Source organism: Hemitrygon akajei, chromosome 26, assembly GCF_048418815.1.
Source record: "Hemitrygon akajei chromosome 26, sHemAka1.3, whole genome shotgun sequence".
Classification (NCBI taxonomy): Eukaryota; Metazoa; Chordata; class Chondrichthyes; order Myliobatiformes; family Dasyatidae; genus Hemitrygon; species Hemitrygon akajei.
The window spans coordinates 29,386,692-29,404,729 of NC_133149.1; the positions used below are offsets into that span (position 1 = coordinate 29,386,692).

The 18,038-nt window shown below is 41.6% G+C and overlaps 1 protein-coding gene across 4 annotated transcripts in view; it reads left to right on the forward strand.

Annotated features, from left to right (window-relative positions):
* Window positions 1–18,038, forward strand: part of LOC140716682 (uncharacterized) — a 77,923-nt gene that overhangs the window by 41,309 nt on the left and 18,576 nt on the right. For 3 of the 4 annotated variants that reach the window (XR_012096349.1, XR_012096350.1, XR_012096348.1), the window contains exons 8-10: window positions 2,736–2,795; window positions 2,873–2,973; window positions 12,509–12,577. Coding sequence is in view for 1 of the 4 variants with exons in the window: in XM_073029502.1 (XP_072885603.1) it covers window positions 2,736–2,795; window positions 2,873–2,973; window positions 6,752–6,889 (299 nt within the window). In the remaining 3 variants the exon portion in view is untranslated. Of the gene's footprint in view, window positions 1–2,735; window positions 2,796–2,872; window positions 2,974–6,751; window positions 7,780–12,508; window positions 12,578–18,038 lie in introns of those variants that run through there. The other variant, XM_073029502.1, reaches the window with a different exon arrangement.

Sequence of the window (18,038 nt, forward strand, 5' to 3'; positions counted from 1 at the left end):
TGATGCTCCTCCAACATGAAAATGGCCTCATCGTGACAGTAGAGGATGCCATAGACAGTTATGTCAGAATGGGAATGGGATTGGATTTAAAATGGTTGGCCACAAGAAAATCTTGCTTCTTGCGGATGGAGTGAGATGCTTGACAAAGCGGTTCCCCAATCTATGTTGGGTCTTACCAATGTAGAGGAGGCCAAATCAGGAGCACCACATACAGTAGAAGACCCCAAAAGATTTGAAGGTGAAGTGTTGCATCAATGGGAAGGACTGTTTGAGGCCCTGTATGGTGGTAAGGAAGGAGGTGAATGGGCAGGTGTAGCACTTCTTCTGTTTGCAGGGATAAGTGCCAAGAGAGAGATTAGTAGATAAGTGGGGAGGGACAAACAGACAATAGAATCTTGGAGGGAGTGATCTCTGCAGAAATTGGGTAGTGTGGAGGGGGTGGTGGGGAGTAAAGATGTGTTTGGGAGGAGGATCGTGGTGAAGATTGCAGAAATTGTAGAGCATGATGTGTTGGATGTGGAGGCTCATGGGGTGGTAGGTGAGGACAAGAGCAACTCTATCCCTGTTAAAGTGGTGAGAAGATGGGGTGAGGGCAGCGTTAATGGTGGAGGAAGGGGAACCCTGTTTTTTTCTTTGGAAACAGAGGGCATCTCTGATCTTCTAGAAAGGAAAGCCTCATCCTAGGAACAGATGTGGCAGAGATATGCAACTGAGAAAAGGGAATGAGATTTTTACAGGAGACAGGGTGGGAAGAAGTATAGTCAAGATAGCTGTGGGAGTCAGTAGTTTTGTAAAAAGTATGAATGTTAATGAAGAGCATCCTGATGTATGCAGCTTCTCTGTCCAGATGTTCCAGGGCTGAGTGAAATGGCATCTGCCGGTGACCTGTTGTGACGGTAGGCAAATTGGAGCAGATCCAAGTCACTCCTCAGGCAGGAGTTGATATGTTTCATGACCAACCTCACAAAGCACTTCATCGCAGTGTATGTAAGTGCTACTGGAGAATAATCATTGAGGCCGGTTACTACATTCTTCTTGGGCAACAGTGTGATTGAAGCCTCCTTGAAGCAGGTGGGTACTTCATACTGCTGAAGAGAGAGGTTAGAGATGTCAGTAAACAGTCCAGCCAGTTGATTAGCACAGGTCTTCAGTACTCAGCCAGGTACACTGTCTAGGCTGGATGCTTTCCTTGGGTTCACCCTCCTGAAGGATGCCCTCAGGTCAACTTCAGAAACCAAAATCACAGGGCTGTCAGGGGCTGTGGGAGTTTGTAAATTTTTCTTCAAGTTCTGGCGGTCAAAGCGAAAATAGTTAAAGCACAAGAATAGTTAATGGATATTTTTATTTTGCAGCCGCTCAATGTATACATGTGGTCTGAAATGTTCATTATGAACTTGCTTCGAATTCACATTGAGTGCAGTCAAAGGCAACTATATAATAAGCTCAAATCATTATAAGGATGAAAACTCCTGCTGGCCAGTACTTCCTGCCTAGGTAGAATGAGATGAATTACGCAGTCTATGGCCAGCTTAAATAAATAAAATTCAAGAAAGTAATGTTCGCTCCTACTCCAGCCTGGCAACTTAAAAGCTAATGGACGCACTCCTATCCCCCACCTTCCCTTACACCCCCAGCAACCTTTGCTGTGTCTCTTCCTCGATTTACCTCTCTGACCTGCAATACAAATTGACCCAAATTTCTCAATTAATCATGAAATTCCAGAGTTAAACTTTTGTGCACAAAATGTTTTCAGACAAATTCTAATTGTACGTTGTCTCATCAGCAATAGAATATTTACATCCACAAAACACGTGTTTGTTTCGATGCCCTCAGCAGTTACTACCCTTGTATTTTTTACTGCTCCCTTAGAACAAAAAAAGTTGTTCATGTAAATGCCAGGATCTCTTTGCTAAGAAAACTAGAATGCTTTATAATGAAATAAATTACTTTCATTTCTAAAAATACTTTCTTTACAAGGCACCAAACTTGTAACCACCTGCTTTTTTCAGATATCAGCCCTAAACTAACGTAAACAGATGAGACTTCAGTCAGAAAATCAGGAAGTTAAGCTCTCAGGCATGCTAACAAACAAGATTAAGACACGATGGTTATAAATAAGTTACGCTGGAGCTACATTCAATTTTCAATACCATTTGCTGTTAACAAAAATATATGCCACCGCCTGCTAAGAAATTTTACTAAATCATGCAGCTTTAGGAACAAGAAGGGTATGACAGGAAAGCTTAGTGGTTGATGCTGACTATTCACAGCTGGGCTAGGCAGATTAGCTCACAACAGCATTGATCTAGAAGAGACAAAGTTTAATACTCAGAGATTGTGCTCCTACCTTAGTCGTACCACACGGAAACAGTCTCTTCGTCCCACAATATCTGTTCTTACCACATATATATTTATACTCATCCCCATGTACTAGTATTTGCTCAGTTATTTTTGGCAGTAAAATCAAAAGTTAACATAAGTTTGGGGAAATCAGATACAAGGACACATAGCACATGTGCTACTCCTACAAAACTGGGCCAAATCATGCTTCTGACTAAAGATGAATTTCTAGACAGCCATGAAAAGGATTGCGTAGAGTTTACAGAACTAAAACAGCCCAGCTGATCTTTGGTGTAATTTATTCTGCACACAAGGCTTCTCCAATCTAATGTGTTAGAATGTTAGATGAGTTTATTATTATCTCTGATATTCATATATTCTGATTCATTTGACAGATACAGTATATGCAGTAGTCAGGAAAAAGAGTCAGCCAAACAACAGACAGTATCCAACAGGTAAAAAAAAGTTCAAGGACTTAAACTTCTTCCACATATTCCAATAAATGTTTCACATATTCATTTTTCCCCTACAGAAGCTACCTTTGTTGATGAAGGTAATAGTGAAGAAGAAGAAGTCTCCTATGCAGACATTGTTATTCATAGTCCAAAACGTCTCTATAACCAAAAGCTCAAGGTATTAATATTACACAACTGTTTATCTATCTTTTATGCATCTTAAATGCATCTGCATTTATTGGATAGTCATGTCAATTTCTTGTTTGAACAATTGTATCTAATGAAGTACTCTGCCCTTGATTTATTGAATACACCTTCTTTGACAAGAAAGCTCTGAATGCAGCTGGGCTTACAGAGAGGGAAAGGTGGCAAAGCAGAGAGACAGGGAGGGGGTGGGAGGATCGATCTCCTGTCCCTGACCTGAAAGAGGATGGTTATTCTCCAATGTTGGGTAAAGGAGACTAGGTGTGTTGGTAGAATTCATTGTGTGGATGATACACGTTCCACACACATTTCCATTTGCTGCCTCTTTGTCATCATCTAAGACTTTGGATTGAAATTGTGACATTTGCAAATGTTTGTAAATTTTGGGCTCATAGTAGGTGGAGAGGCAGAAAATGGAAAGCCTGTAGTATGACATTGTCATAGTGCAATCACATAGAAAGGGAGCTGACCTAGTTGAGACTGTCTTTATATTTAAATTCATATTAAGTAGTTATGGTAATGTTTTAACATCTGTGAAATCTCAATGTCTGAGAAATTAGACTGGTCATTCATCGTGAAATTTATGAATTTGCACAGTGTTCATTTCACGTTTACTGGTGCAATGAGCCAATGTATTGCGACCTATGACCTTCATTTTCCAGTCCCAATACAACAAAGAGCAAATCCTCCAACAAGTCACCAACTAGACATGAATTAAAATATTCCCAATGAGGCAGCAATGGTTTGATATACCTTACTGCCTGATCTCTGCATTAGATGTTTTGGAGATCATTTGTGATCGACAAGAAGCATGTAGGAGCTTCCTGCTGCAAAGTTCAATGCTGTATGTCTCAGGCCACTCACAGCAAAAGAATCAATCCACTGGGATTGAATGTGGCCACAGACACTGGAAATACACTTGGTGGCCCCTTTATTAATTACACCTGTACACCTGCTCATTAATGCAAATACCTAATGCAACTTAATACATAAAAGTATTAAGGTCAAGAGGTTCAGTTGTTGTTCAGTTCAAACATCAGAATGGGGAAGAAATGTGATCTAGATGACTTTGACCATGGCATAATTAGTGTTGCCAGACAGGGTGGCTTGAGTATCTCAGAAACTGCTGATCTTTTGGGATTTTCACACACAACAGTCTCTACAACTTACATAGAATGGTGCGAGAAACAAAAAAAATCTAGTGAGCGGCAGTTCTGTGGGTGAAAATGAGAGGGGTCAGAGGAATGGACAATGGTTCAAGCTGACAGGAAGGTGACAGTAATTCAAATAACCATGCATTGCAACAGTGGTGTGCAGGAGAGCATCTCTGAATGTACAACACTTTGATGTGGATAGACTATGGGCTATGAATATACGCTCAGTGACCACTTTATTAGGTATAGGAGGCTGTTGAGTGTAAATTGTTACAGTAATGTTGGCACCTTCACTAGGTTGATCAGTTTTAACTTGCTGTGCTGTTTTGATTTGAAGCACACAGAGAAGCCATGTGGCGTATTCTATACTTGTACAGTTATCTCTTGAAAATATTGATACAATAAAAAGGTACGGTTGCCAGACAGGCTTCATAGAGAAGGGAAGATAGGATCTTCTAATTGAGCATGAAAGTACAGAACTTGCAGTCTGATTTACTCCCCACCAGAAGAGGCTGTGCTACAACAAGAACTTACCAATATACTTTACTCTGAAAGAAATAACAGCGGGTTGAATGAACAGCTCTCCCACTAGTAACAGTATATGCTAGAGGAAATTGGGGCTAGTGCATTCATAAATTTTCAACCATTTGATAAGTAATAAATGCGCAAAAAAATCTACAACTTTGAAAAGAAAAAGATCAATATTTGGTTACTGAAGTTTTTCTTGAACTCCATCTCTCTTTGAACTTTCTGACCACACTGGGTTCCACTGCTGTGCCTAATGAAGTGGCCACTGAGTGTATGTATTCACCTCTTTCCACCTCCATGCCTCTTTTCCTTTATCTTAATCGCAGCTTTTATGCTGCTGAACCAGGACTACTATGGAGTGTGTACTTTAAGGTCAGATTCATAACTCTGAAGTCCGTATGGAAAAGATATAGTAGCTGCAAGCTCTGCATATCGCTGGCATCAGGAAACAGACAAACTGTACATGTGAGAAATAGAGCTAATCTTTATCTTTTAATCTACTAATCCATACATTTTTGGAATGTAGGAGGAAAGCTTTCTCCTTTAAGCACCTATCCGAATGCCTTTTCAAAGTCATTTACATGGATCATGCTGGAGGAACTTAGCAGGAAAAGCAGAAAGAAAGTTAGAGAGTAGACATTTTGGTTTGAGAAACTTCATGCAGATGCAAGTTCTTGACCTGAAATGTTGGTTGTCCATTTCCCACCACAGATTCAAAGTACATTTTTTGTCAAGTTTGTTTCTCATATACAACCATGAGATTAGTCTTCCCACCAGCAGCCACAAACTAAAGGAACACCATGAAAGAGAACACCATGCGCAAAAAAAAAAGAACAAATTGTGCCAAAGGCAAAAAATGAGCAAATAGCTCACAGAATATAAAACATCAAACCACAGAGTCATTAAAACAGTCTAGGAATGTTCAGTTTAGTTCAGTTGAACTCAGTTTAGCGCTATGCCATTCATTGACTGCAGGCCGCAGAGCTAGTCCGCTTCAAAGTGCTCTGATCAAAATCGCGCAAAATAGCAATAAAAAAACAAAGAATAACCAGAAACCAGAAAGACATAAAGCATGAGCTGCAGAGTCCTCTTAAAAATGAGTCCAATCCACAAACTTAGCTAATCAATCCTTGCCCAAGGCCCAAGACTCCTGCACCTTCCTCCGGCAGCAGTGAGTGAGAGGGAGACCAGTGAAACGCGTGCAGACAGCGCTGAACACCCGCTCACCTTCTGCTCTTGTCCTCCTTGGTTTCAATCTTGCTCGGCGCTTTAATCGGCGAGTAATGGAGACGATCATGGGTATATGCTCTGCCATTAGGCCGCACACTCCATTTTCAACCTCGCTCGCAACCACGCCAAATTCCCTCGGAGACAGCAAAAGCGCCAGGTCACTCAGTCGGCCCAAAAACACATAATCAAAATGTAAATTACAGGCTGCAATTGCACACAGATTAATAGCAGAAGTATATTTTTAAAAAGGAAGAGAAGACGAAGTGGCTTCGTGTACTGTCTGCAGGACATCGCCATTGGTCGTGTCGATTGCTGGCACCATCTTGATGCTGCCTAACCTTCTGAGTTCCTCGAGCATTTTATTTTTCCCTTCAGTTTCCAGCATCTGCAGTTTATTCATTTATAGGTATAGCAAGCAACAATGGTCCCAGCACTAATCCCTTCCAGTCAACAATATACCCCTTAACTATTATCCTCTTTCAATCTAGGAAAGATAGTAAATTTACAGATTATAATATTACTATACTATATAACATTACATAATATATAATATTATAACATTACTGCAGTAGCCGCTACTAAAATCCAAACAGGCACAATTAACCAGAGTGTGAATTAGCAGAAAAATCTCAGAGAAAATGTGCCAACCACACTGTGTGTTTCATATTGGTAAGCTGAAGTAAAAATGATACTTTTCAGATATTTTATTCTTTTAGCTTTCTCTTTCCACGGTTATTGCCTGGCCTAAAAAACATCAGTGATTTTAGTGTTATTCCACTTTAAAAAAAACTTGTCCTAAGGATATGATACTGATTATTTATAATTTTATGCTAATTCCAGCAAGCTGCTGATGTAACAGAGAAAAATACCAAACAGGAGCTCCAATATTTTTATGGTTCATCTCCTCGCCATCAAGTTGATGATACCTCTGAATATTCAGCAGTACGAGTTTCGCGCCAGGATTTGATAACTGCATGACTGCAGAACCCTGAGTTTATCTTTCAGCCATTTTACAGTATCTTGAATAAACTGACCATCAGTGGCTACACAGAGCAACAGGCAGAATGATTTATTAATGGAGCAAGAATCTGCAATCAATGCAAACACCAAATGGAAAGGATTCAACAAAAGACTGGATCACTTTATAGTTGTTACTGGTGTTATGTTAAGCATCCATTGTTCAATTTTTTCAGGTCTTGGAAGTCTGTTAAGAGTCAAAAATTTCATAAGGTGCTTTTTAGCCCCAGTTTTTCTCTTGTAAAAGACGAAATGATTTGGAGGCTGAACTTCCTTAGGTGCTGGCAACTCCATGAGTAACTCAACAAATTGACTATTTTCTGTAAGAGTCTTAAAATGCAGCCTCTCAGGAGCCGAAATGCAGATATTCCATTAACTGCAAGGCAACGGCAAACTGTTCTTACCCATTGTCCTTGGAGTTTACGTGACGAGGTATCGGGTGTTCATCTGACTTTTCCACTCTATCCAGTCCTGGAGCCAAAAACAGTGGTCAGTGACCTCCCATTGAGGGTCAGTACTGGAACACTTCGACCCTTGTGGTTCAGCACTGTGCTGGACTGTGTAACAGCAGCGGGCCAGTGAGAGATTTGAACACAGTCAAGCTGCTGATTCAGCAGCAAAATTATTTGCATGGAATGTACTTAAGCATTTGCAAAAATGTGTGAACATGAATGAGATTCACAGATAAAGCATAAAAATACAATCGGATTATCTGTATATAAATATTGTGAATAGGAACTTTAGCTCCAAGGAGTGTACATTGTGAAAATTTATATTTTGCTCCAATGCTTAGCCCAAATCAGACTGGATTCTCTAATGCTGCTGCAATTAAAGTTCCTTGTGTGAAAATACTTTTTGTGTTAAAATTATTCTTCGATTAATTTGCAAGACGCAGAAGCTTAGAAAATTTATACGCACTCATCTTATTTTCTGGAAGGAAAAGTAAACTGTTAAACAATATTAGTAAATTAAGTATAGTCAAAACAATGATAAATGGATTTCAGTGTAAGAAAATAGGCTTGAAAAGATAGTCTGTTATAAGACTAAAAAGCTAAAAAGTAAGTTGGGAAGCTAAAAGTAAGGAGGTCCTAATTAGGATGGCATGGTAGCATATTGGTTAGCACAATGCTTTACAATACAGGTGACCTGGGTTCAATTCCTGCCACTGCCTGTAAGGAGTTTGTGTGTTCTCCCTGTGACTGCATGAGTTTCCTCTGGGTGCTCCAGTTTCCTCCCACAGTCTAAGGACATGCCGATTAGTAGGTTAATTGGTCATTGTAAATTGTCCCGTGATTAGGCTAGAGTTAAATCGGGGAGGCTGTGCAGTGTGGCTCCAAGGACCTATTCTGCGCTGTACCTCGATAAATAAATAATTAATTTGTTATCAAGTCATTTGAGTCCATTATTAACATTTGGTAAGTAACAACAGAAAACACTTCCCAATAAGGATGTATGGAAAAATATATTGAAGAGCATTTTAGATTAGCCATGGAATGGCAAAAATGGCTGAATGGGTAAATTAGCCATTCCTTTTCCAATACTCTGACATTTTAAGTAGACAAACATTAGACTGAAAATGCTGTATAAACTCAGAAATGCAGTAAAAAGAATTAATACACATAAAATGCTGCAGGAACACAGCAGGTCAGCAATGTCTATGGAGAGGAATAAACAGTTGACATTTTGGGCCAGGACCCTTCATCAGGACTGGAAAGGAATGGAGAAGAAACTTGAATGAGAAGGTGGGGGGAAGGGAAGGAGTACATCTGGCAGGTGATAGGTGAGACCAGATGAGGGGGAAGGTGTTGGATGGGGGATAAAGTGAGAAGCTGGGAGGTGATAGGTGGAAAAGGTAAGGGACTGAAGAAGGAGGAATCTGATAGGAGATGAGAGTGGACCATAGAAGAAAGGGAAGGAGGAGGGGCACCAGAGGGAGTTGATAGGCAGGTGAGATGAAGAGAAGGGGTAAGAGGAGAGCCAAAAAGAGGAATGGAGAAAGAATTAACACCATTTTAACTGGTATTTCACAATGAATAATTACTATTCGATGCAACTTGTAAAAGTTCATCTTTTTGAAAGTTTGTGTTCTCACTTATAGAACCACCTATAAATCCAACCCTCAGTTTCTGCCGCAGCCATTCACATGCTGTGAAAAATTGGAGTAGAAGACATAAGATGTGGAAGTGGCAGTCCGGCTCCCAAAGTGCACTTGTGAGATCACAAGATCTAGAAAGGTTGTGATGGCCCATGATCACAGAGAAGCAGGGGCTTTCAGGGAATAATGATAAGTTGTAAAATCCAGTAAAGGAAGAAAAAAGAACTTGGAGTCAAGGGGAACTCTAGGAAAAGCTGTGGGGCTAGAGTCCAGCAGTAATGGGAGATTGACAATCAGCTGTCTTTGAGCTTTTTTCTGGACTATTTCAACTAGCATCCCTTTGTTTTTTGTTGCTTGATGCTTTTCTATCCCATCAATCATCAAATCAGGTTCATTATCAGTGACATATGTTGTGAAATTTGTTGTTTTGTGCAACAGTACAGTGCAAGACATAAAAACTGCCATAAGTTACAAACGTAAAATAAGTAAACAGCGCAAAAGAGGATTAGCGAGGTAGTGTTCATGAGTCCATGGACCATTCAGAAATCCGATGGTGAAGGGAAAGAAGCTGTTCCTAAAACTTTGAGCGTGGGTCTTCATGCTCCTGTACCTCCTCCTTGATGGTAGTAATAACAAGAGCTCATGTCCCGGATGGTAGAGGTTCTTTATGAGGAACTGCCTTGTAAAGATGTCCTTGATAGTGGGGAGGCTTTTGCCCATGGTGGAGCTGGCTGCGTCAACAACCTTCTACAGCCTCTTTTGATCCTGTCCATTGGAGCCTCCATACCAGGCGATGATGCAGCCAGCCAGCATACTCGCTACCATACATTTGCAGAAATTTGCTCGTCTTTGGTATCATAATAAATCTTAATCTGCAAATAATGTATAGCCACTGGTGTGCCTCCTTTGTGATTGCATCAGTACGTTGAGCTTTTGGGCTGTCTAGCAGACCTGTCCCCAAACATACTATTTAATTGAACTTTAACCACTCATGACCTGCCTTTCAATGTACAAGTAAAAATACTGAAAGTGAACATCTTTCTTAAAAGGGAGGTAATTTAGAATTAAACTGAAGATGTGTAAGCTTAATTCAGCTGCTACTGAGGGTGTACCCGACTCAACATTGAAACAAGCTGAAATCTTTCCAGCATCGACTAATAATTTAATTGGTTTGGCACAACAATGTCTGCTCCTGTGCTGTACTACCCTATGTTCTATTTTCTCCTGGAGAACAAGAATAGATGACAGGATATCAACAAATTAAACCATACCTGTGATTAATTTAACTGTAGATGGGTGAGTCTTGTTCATTTAAGGAAGGTGAAGCGTCTCACATAGTCTCTCCTTTCCAAGTATAGTGATCGCTGCAGAATCTCTGTTTGGCTTGCCATATGATATGGTTTCTGATATGGCTTCTTCTACACTACTGTGCCCATGGTGACCATTTTCCCACTGAGTTTTCTATGTCAAGGCACGACCGAGCATCCAGCAGTATAACTGGGTGGGCAGGCTGGGCTCATCAGCCTTGGTTGGCAGTCAGCCTAGGAGAAGGACAACTCCAATTCCAAACCCGGGTAGGTGGGACTCGTTAGCCTTGCCAGGTACTCTGTCTAGGAGAAGGAAATCCCCAAAACTCAACCCATACCCTTCTGGTTGCCGCAGCTTGCTGTGCCATTGTGGAACGTCCCCCAGCCTCAAGAGTGGAATCGGTCTGCGTGCACCGATCCTCGCTATAAACCTGTGCAGCACAGGTGGGAAGAAAGATCCTACAATGACGGAGAAGGGGGCGAAACGACATGTGTTAGATAGCACGGGAAGTCTCCCTACTGCTCCAGAGTCTGCAGATCCAGAATTGCCCGCTACGGTCACCAACAATCGTGCTGTCGCTCTTGAAGACTCTTCTTCCCTCCTGATCTTCGCAAGTGAAGAACCAGCCATCATCAGATAATATCAGGGGTGATGGTGTTGTGAATGGCGGTGATGAGTGTGAATGGGGTTGTTAGGGTTCTGAGCCTTCAATGCTTGGTCGCTGTGTGTGCCATTCTGACAGACAGTGCTCAATACAACCTCTCCTCTTTGTAGGTATTTACCCACTTGCAGTCCAGCACTTCCCCACCACCTGCCTCTTCAGCCATTCCCATGGATGCCTGCTATCGACCTATCCACAGGTCCTTGTCTTATTTCCCTCTTGGTCTTCCCTGGTCTGAGTTGTTGTAATTGTTCTGCATTTTTCTTTCTTTCTTTCTCTCTCTCTCTCTCTCCCTCTCTCCCTCTCTCTCTCCCCCCTCTCTCTCTCTCTCTCCCTCTCTCCCTCTCTCTCTCCCCCCTCTCTCTCTCTCACTCTGTTCCAGCTGATCCTCCAGTCTGTCTAGCTCTATGTGTGCACTGTTCTACTCTCGTTATTCATGTCTTTCTTTCTCTAGCTCTACAATTTATACGCCATGTGACTCCTGATCCTTCGTTTTCTCCTGCAAGTACACTTGATATAAAATGACTTCCACTTCATCTCCCTTCCTCTTTGATTCCCTTTTACATCATTGTTAATGTTTGTATGGGCAGGTCTTAACCCAACCAGCAATAAGAGAAGCCAGCAAAATAAGTGACAAAATATCTTAGATGGTGTCTGTTTTGAGGCAGGGCAATTAACAATAAGCCCAGTGTCTGATACATATGCGAACACCTCATGATCATGCCACTTTACAAGCCACATCTCTTGAGAAACTTGCCTTTTCCTGTGGGTTTGTGGCCTGTGCTCTGTGCACAGAATAGTTCACTTATATAACTGCTGTTTCAGTTTCAAACTGATTTGAATGGACAGGAGCCTCAGGACTTACTCCACCAAGTTCGATAACAGTTACTGATGCACCATCAATAACTCTTGGAGATGGGAGGCGAACGACAGGCTTTTATTAGCTGCAAGAGACCACGATTAGCAGCAAGAGACCACCACACAACATCCTGGAGATGGAGGGAGGAGCAGTGCCTCCAATCACCTTTATACCGGGGTCTGTGGGAGGAGCCACAGGAGCAGTCAGCAGAGGGGCGTGTCCAGACAGGTATATGTAGTTCACCACAGTTACTAACCCTCAACCATCAGCCTCTTGAACCAAAGGGGACAACTTCTCTTCCCTCTCACTGAACTGTTCCCACAACCTATGGACTCACATTTTAGGACTCTTCATCTCATGTTCTTGATACTTATTGCTTATTTATTTATCTATCTATTTACTTCTTTACATATTAATTCCATTTTTTCTTTCTTTTTGTATTTGCACAGTATGTTGTCTTTCTGTTGGTGCGGTCTTTCATTATGGTTTCTATTATGGTTATTGGATTTATTGAGTACGCCCACAGGAAAATGAATCTCAAGTTTGAATATGATGACATATATTTACTTTAATAATAAATGTGCTTTAAACTTTGAACTTAAGCTGTTTTTTTCGAAGACTTGTTAATGCTTAATCCCCTTTTTCTGTAATCCCAAGATGTCCCATGTCTTATAACTCTCTGAAAGTACAGAGCAGAAGGAAGCCACTTGATACATTGTACTTGTGGTAAGTCACTTAAAGAACACTTACTTAGTTCTTTTTCACATTTCACATTATCAGATTCTGCAATCTGCAGTTATTTGTCTCTGCTCATCCCCTCTGTTACCAACTGCACCCTTCCTTTCCCATTTGACTGTTTGTTGGATACATCTCAGCATTCAGCACAATCAATCCATCCGAATTCATCATCAAGCTTCAAGACCTCAGCCTCTGTACCTCCCTCTGCAACTGGATCCTTAACCTCCTCATTGACAGACCCCAGTTAGTAATGGTTGGTAACAACATCTCCTCCTCACTGACCATCAATGCAGGTTCTCCTCAAGGCAGCATGGTTAGTCCCCTGCTCTCCTCCCCATACATACATGATTGTGTAGTTAAGCACAGCTCCAGTGAAATATATAAATTTGCCAATGACACCACAGTTGTTCGACAAATCACAGATGGTGATGGGTCAATGTTCAGGAATGAGAAAGGGCATCTGGCTGAGTGGTGACACTACAAACACTTCTTGCTCAGTGTCAGTAAAACTTAAGAGCTGATTTTTCTTTTCATGAAGATGAAGGAGGGCAAACGTGACATAGATGCAATCATAAGGAATGTGCGGCAGCCTCTTTACTTTCTTAGAATGTTAAGGAAGATCAGATTGTCACCAAGCACTCTAACAAACCTTTACAAATGTAGTTTTGAAAGTATCCTGTGTGGCTGTATCATTGGTAGGGTATTCAAATGTACATGAATGCAAGAATCTGTAGAGAGTAGTGTACTCATTCCAGTACATCTCCCCCCAGGAACATCTATCATCAAATACCACCCATCCGAGCAATTCCATCTTCGCCTAGCTAACATATAGTAGGAAGAAGAGAAGTCCAAAGTCCAACACTCACCAAGTCCTTGAACAACTACTTCTCTTCAGCCAATTGGTTTTTGAAACAACTTGCACAATCCTAATCACTCCCTCAGTGTAGCAACACTATGACCACTTTGCACTACAATGGACTACTTTTTCTTCTAACTGTGATCTGTCTTATAAAAGTTATTTATAACTGATGTTTAATTGATGTTTTTCTTGTGAACGATGATTATCTGATACTATGTGCCACTGATACTGCTGCAAGTAAGTTTTTCATTACACCTGTGCATATGTGTACATATGATAATAAATTTGACTTTGTATTTGACACATATCTATCTTGTAGCCTGAACCAACAACCATAAAATGAGCAGTCAAATTTACTGATTCTCTGAATGTTTTTAAATGAGGAGTGCCCAATCTGGGGTCCACTGACCCCTCAGTTAATGGTAAGGCTCCACGACATATAAAGAGGTTGAGAACCCCTGTTTTATAGTCACAAACATCCAGAAATGGAAGACAAAAGAGTATGCAAAATAGAGTACTGATTGATAGCATTCAATATGGTATAAGCACTAAAATTATTGAAGATAATGAACAAATGAATTTTTTTTTAAAAATCTACTTCTTCTCCCGATAGCTAATTTCCTCTCTGCCTCCTCACCCCTTCTTTGAATGGAGACAACTGTGATTGTGCCATCTTTAACCTGGTTTAACCTACTTCCTAATGAGGAAGGCACAATAAGTAGTGGTAGGCTAGAAGATTTTAACACCAATCTAGGCCAACACCAGCTTTGGGAATCATGGACTTCCAGGCCAACATCTGCTGGATTCTGGACAAAAGCTCTGCCACAGTTTCATATTCACTAATCTATATATATGACAAAAAGGAAGTAACAAGACCTAGGATCCCACTTTGTGTTTTTAAAGAAAGCTGCCAAAGCTGCCCTATCTTCCTGTTACTGTCCTGGATCCAATTATCTTTTAGATTCCATGTGTTTTTAGTATTGTGACTAACCTGCCAAGTGTGACTTTGTCAATGGCCCTGCTCAAATCTACTTTGCATATATAAAATATATTGTCCTCATTGACCTTCTCATCTGCTTCCTCAGAATGTACATTCAGACATGACCTTCTTTTAACAAATAGACGAGGACATTTCATGATTAATTTGTGCCTGTCTAAATATTTCTGATCATGTCCACTATATCCTGAAGTGGGAAGATGAACAGTCAGAGGTCGTGGTTCATATTGGTACCGACGACAGAGGTAGGAAAAGGGAGGAAGTCCTGAAAACAGACTACAGGGAGTGAGGAAGGAAGTTGGCAGCAGGACCTCAAAGGTAGTAATCTCAGGATTACTGCCTGTGCCACGTGACAGTGAGTACAGGAATAGAATGAGGTGGAGGATAAATGCGTGGCTGAGGGATTGGAGCGGGGGCAGGGATTCAGATTTGTGGATCATTAGGACTTCCTCTGGGGCAGGTATGACCTGTACAAAAAGGACGTGTTGCACTTGAATCCGAGGGGGGGCCAATATCTTGGCAGGGAGGTTTGCTAAGGCTACTGGGGAGAGTTTAAACTAGAATTGCTGGGGGGTGGGAACCAAACCAAAGAGACAGAGGAAGGGGCTGTTGGCTCACAAATAGAGAAAGCTTGCAGACAGTGCAAGAGGGAGGATAAGCAGATGATAGAGAAGGGACTCGCTCAGACCAATGGTTTGAGATGTGTCTATTTTAATGCAAGAAGCATCATGAACAAAGCAGATGAGCTTAGAGTATGGATCAGTACTTGGAGCTATGATGTTGTGGCCATTACAGAAGCTTGGATGGCTCAGGGGCAGGAATGGCTACTTCAAGTGCCAGGCTTTAGATGTTTCAGAAAGGACAGGGAGGGAGGCAAAAGAGGTGGGGGCATGGCACTGTTGATCAGAGATAGTGTCACAGCTGCAGAAAAGGAGGAAGTCATGGAGGGGTTGTCTATGGAGTCTCTGTGCGTGGACATTAGGAATAGGAAGGGGTCAATAACTCTACTGGGTGTTTGTTATAGACGACCCAATAGTAACAGGGACATTGAAGAGCAGATAGGGAGAAAGATTCTGGAAAGGTGTAATAATAACAGGGTTGTTGTGGTGGGAGATTTTAATTTCCCAAGTATTGATTGGCATCTCCCTAGAGCAAGGGGTTTAGATGGGGTGGAGTTTGTTAGGTGTGTTCAGGAAGGTTTCTTGTCACAGTATGTAGATAAGCCTACAAGAGGAGAGACTGTACTTGATCTGTTATTGGGAAATGAACCTGGTCAGGTGTCAGATCTCTCAGTGGGAGAGCATTCTGGAGGTAGTGATCATAATTCTATCTCCTTTACCATAGCATTGGAGAGGGATAGGAACAGACAAGTTAGGAAAGTGTTTAATTGGAATAAGGGAAAATATAAAGCTATCAGGCAGGAACTTGGAGGCAAAAATTGGGAACATATGTTCTCAGGGAAAAGTATGGCAGAAAGGTGGCAAATGTTCAGGGGATATTTGCATGGCGTTCTGCATAGGTACAATTCAATGAGACAGGGAAAGGATGGTAGGGTACAGGAACTGTGGTGTACAAAGGCTGTTGAAAATCTAGTCAAGAAGAAAAGAAAAGCTTACGAAAGGTTCAAAAAAGTAGGTAATGATAGAGATCTAGAAGATTATAAGGCTAGCAGGAAGGAGCTCACAAATGAAATTATGAGAGACAGAAGGGGCCATGAGGCCTTGGTGGGCAGGATTAATGAAAACCCCAAGGCATTCCACAAGTATGTGAAGAGCAAGAGGATAAGATGTGAGAGAATAGGACCAATCAAGTGTGACAATGGAAAAGAGTGTATGGAAACAGAGGAGATAGCGGCAGTATTTAATGAATACTTTGCTTCAGTATTCACTATGGAAAAGGACCTTGGCGATTGTAGGGTTGACTTACAGGGGAATGAAGCTTAAGTATATAGACATTAAAAAAGAGGATGTGCTGAAGCTCTTGGAAAGCATCAATTGGATAGGTCACTGGGACCGGACGAGATATACCCTAGGCTACTGTGGGAGGCGAGGAAGGAGATTGCTGATCCTCTGGCGATGATCTTTGCATCATCAATGGGGACGGGAGAGGTTCCCGAGGATTGGTGGGTTGCAGTTGTTGTTCCCTTATACAAGAAAGGGAGTAGAGATAGCCCAGGAAATTATAGACCAGTGAGTCTTACTTCAGTGGTTGGTAAGTTGATCGAGAAGATCCTGAGAGGCAGGATTTATGAACATTTGGAGAGGCATAATATGATTAGGAATAGTCAGCATGGCTTTGTGAAAGGAAGGTGGTGCTTTACGAGCCTGATTGAATTTTTTGAGGATGTAACTAAACATGTTGATGAAAGTAGAACAGTAGATTTAGTATATGTATATGGATTTCAACAAGGCATTTGATAAAGTACCCCATCCAAGGCTTATTGAGAAAGCAAGGAGGCATGAGATCCAAGGGGACCTTGCTTTGTGGATCCAGAATTGGCTTGCCCACAGAAGGCAAAGGGTAGTTGTAGATGGGTCATATTCTGCATGGAGGTCGGTGACCAGAGGTGTGCCTCAGGGAGCTGTTCTGGGACCCCTTCTCTTCATGATTTTTATAAATGACCTGGATGAGGAAGTGGAGGGATAGGTTGGTAAATTTGCTGATGACACAAAGGTTGGGGGTGTTGTGGATAGTGTGGAGGGCTGTCAGAGGTTACAGCGGGACATCGATAGGATGTAAAACTGGGCCGAGAAGTGACAGATGGAATTCAACCCAGATAATTGTGAAGAGGTTCATTTTGGTAGGTCAACTATGATGGCAGGATATAGTATTAATGCAAAGACTCTTGGCAGTGTGGAGGATCAGAGGGATCTTGGGGTCGGAGTCCATAGGACGCTCAAAGCTGTTGCACAGGTTGACTCTGTGGTTAAGAAGGCATATGGTGCATTGGTCTTCATCAACCTTGGGATTCAGTTTAAGAGCCAAGAGGAAATATTACAGATATATAGGACCCTGGTCAGGCCCCACTTGGAGTACAGTGTGCAGTTCTGGTCACCTGACTACAGGAAGGATGTGGAAACTATAGAAAGGGTGCAGAGGAGATTTACAAGGATGTTGCCTGGATTAGGGAACATGCCTTATGAGAACAGATTCAGATTCAGTTTATTGTCATTTAGAAACCACAAATGCAATGCAGTTAAAAAATGAGACAACGTTCCCCCAGAATGATATCACAAAAGCATATGACAAAACAGACTACACCAGAAAATCCACGTAACGTTTGACAATCCCCAATCCAGAGTCCGGAGAGGCTGCTGCGTATTAATATCGCGCTACAGTCTAGCGTGTTCCCTGGAAAGGAGCTCCAAATCCACCAGACAAAACAAGACCAAAAACTAAAGCTACAAGACCTGCACAAAACCACATAATTCCAACATATAGTTACAACAGTGCAAACAATAGCATAATTGATAAAAAAAAAACCAGAATATGGGCACAGTAAAAATAGTCCAGGATGTTAAAGGACTGTAAGTTCAAAAGAAATCACCACAGTTTCCACAAGTCCCCAGGGTCCCGACAGACTCACCATCCCA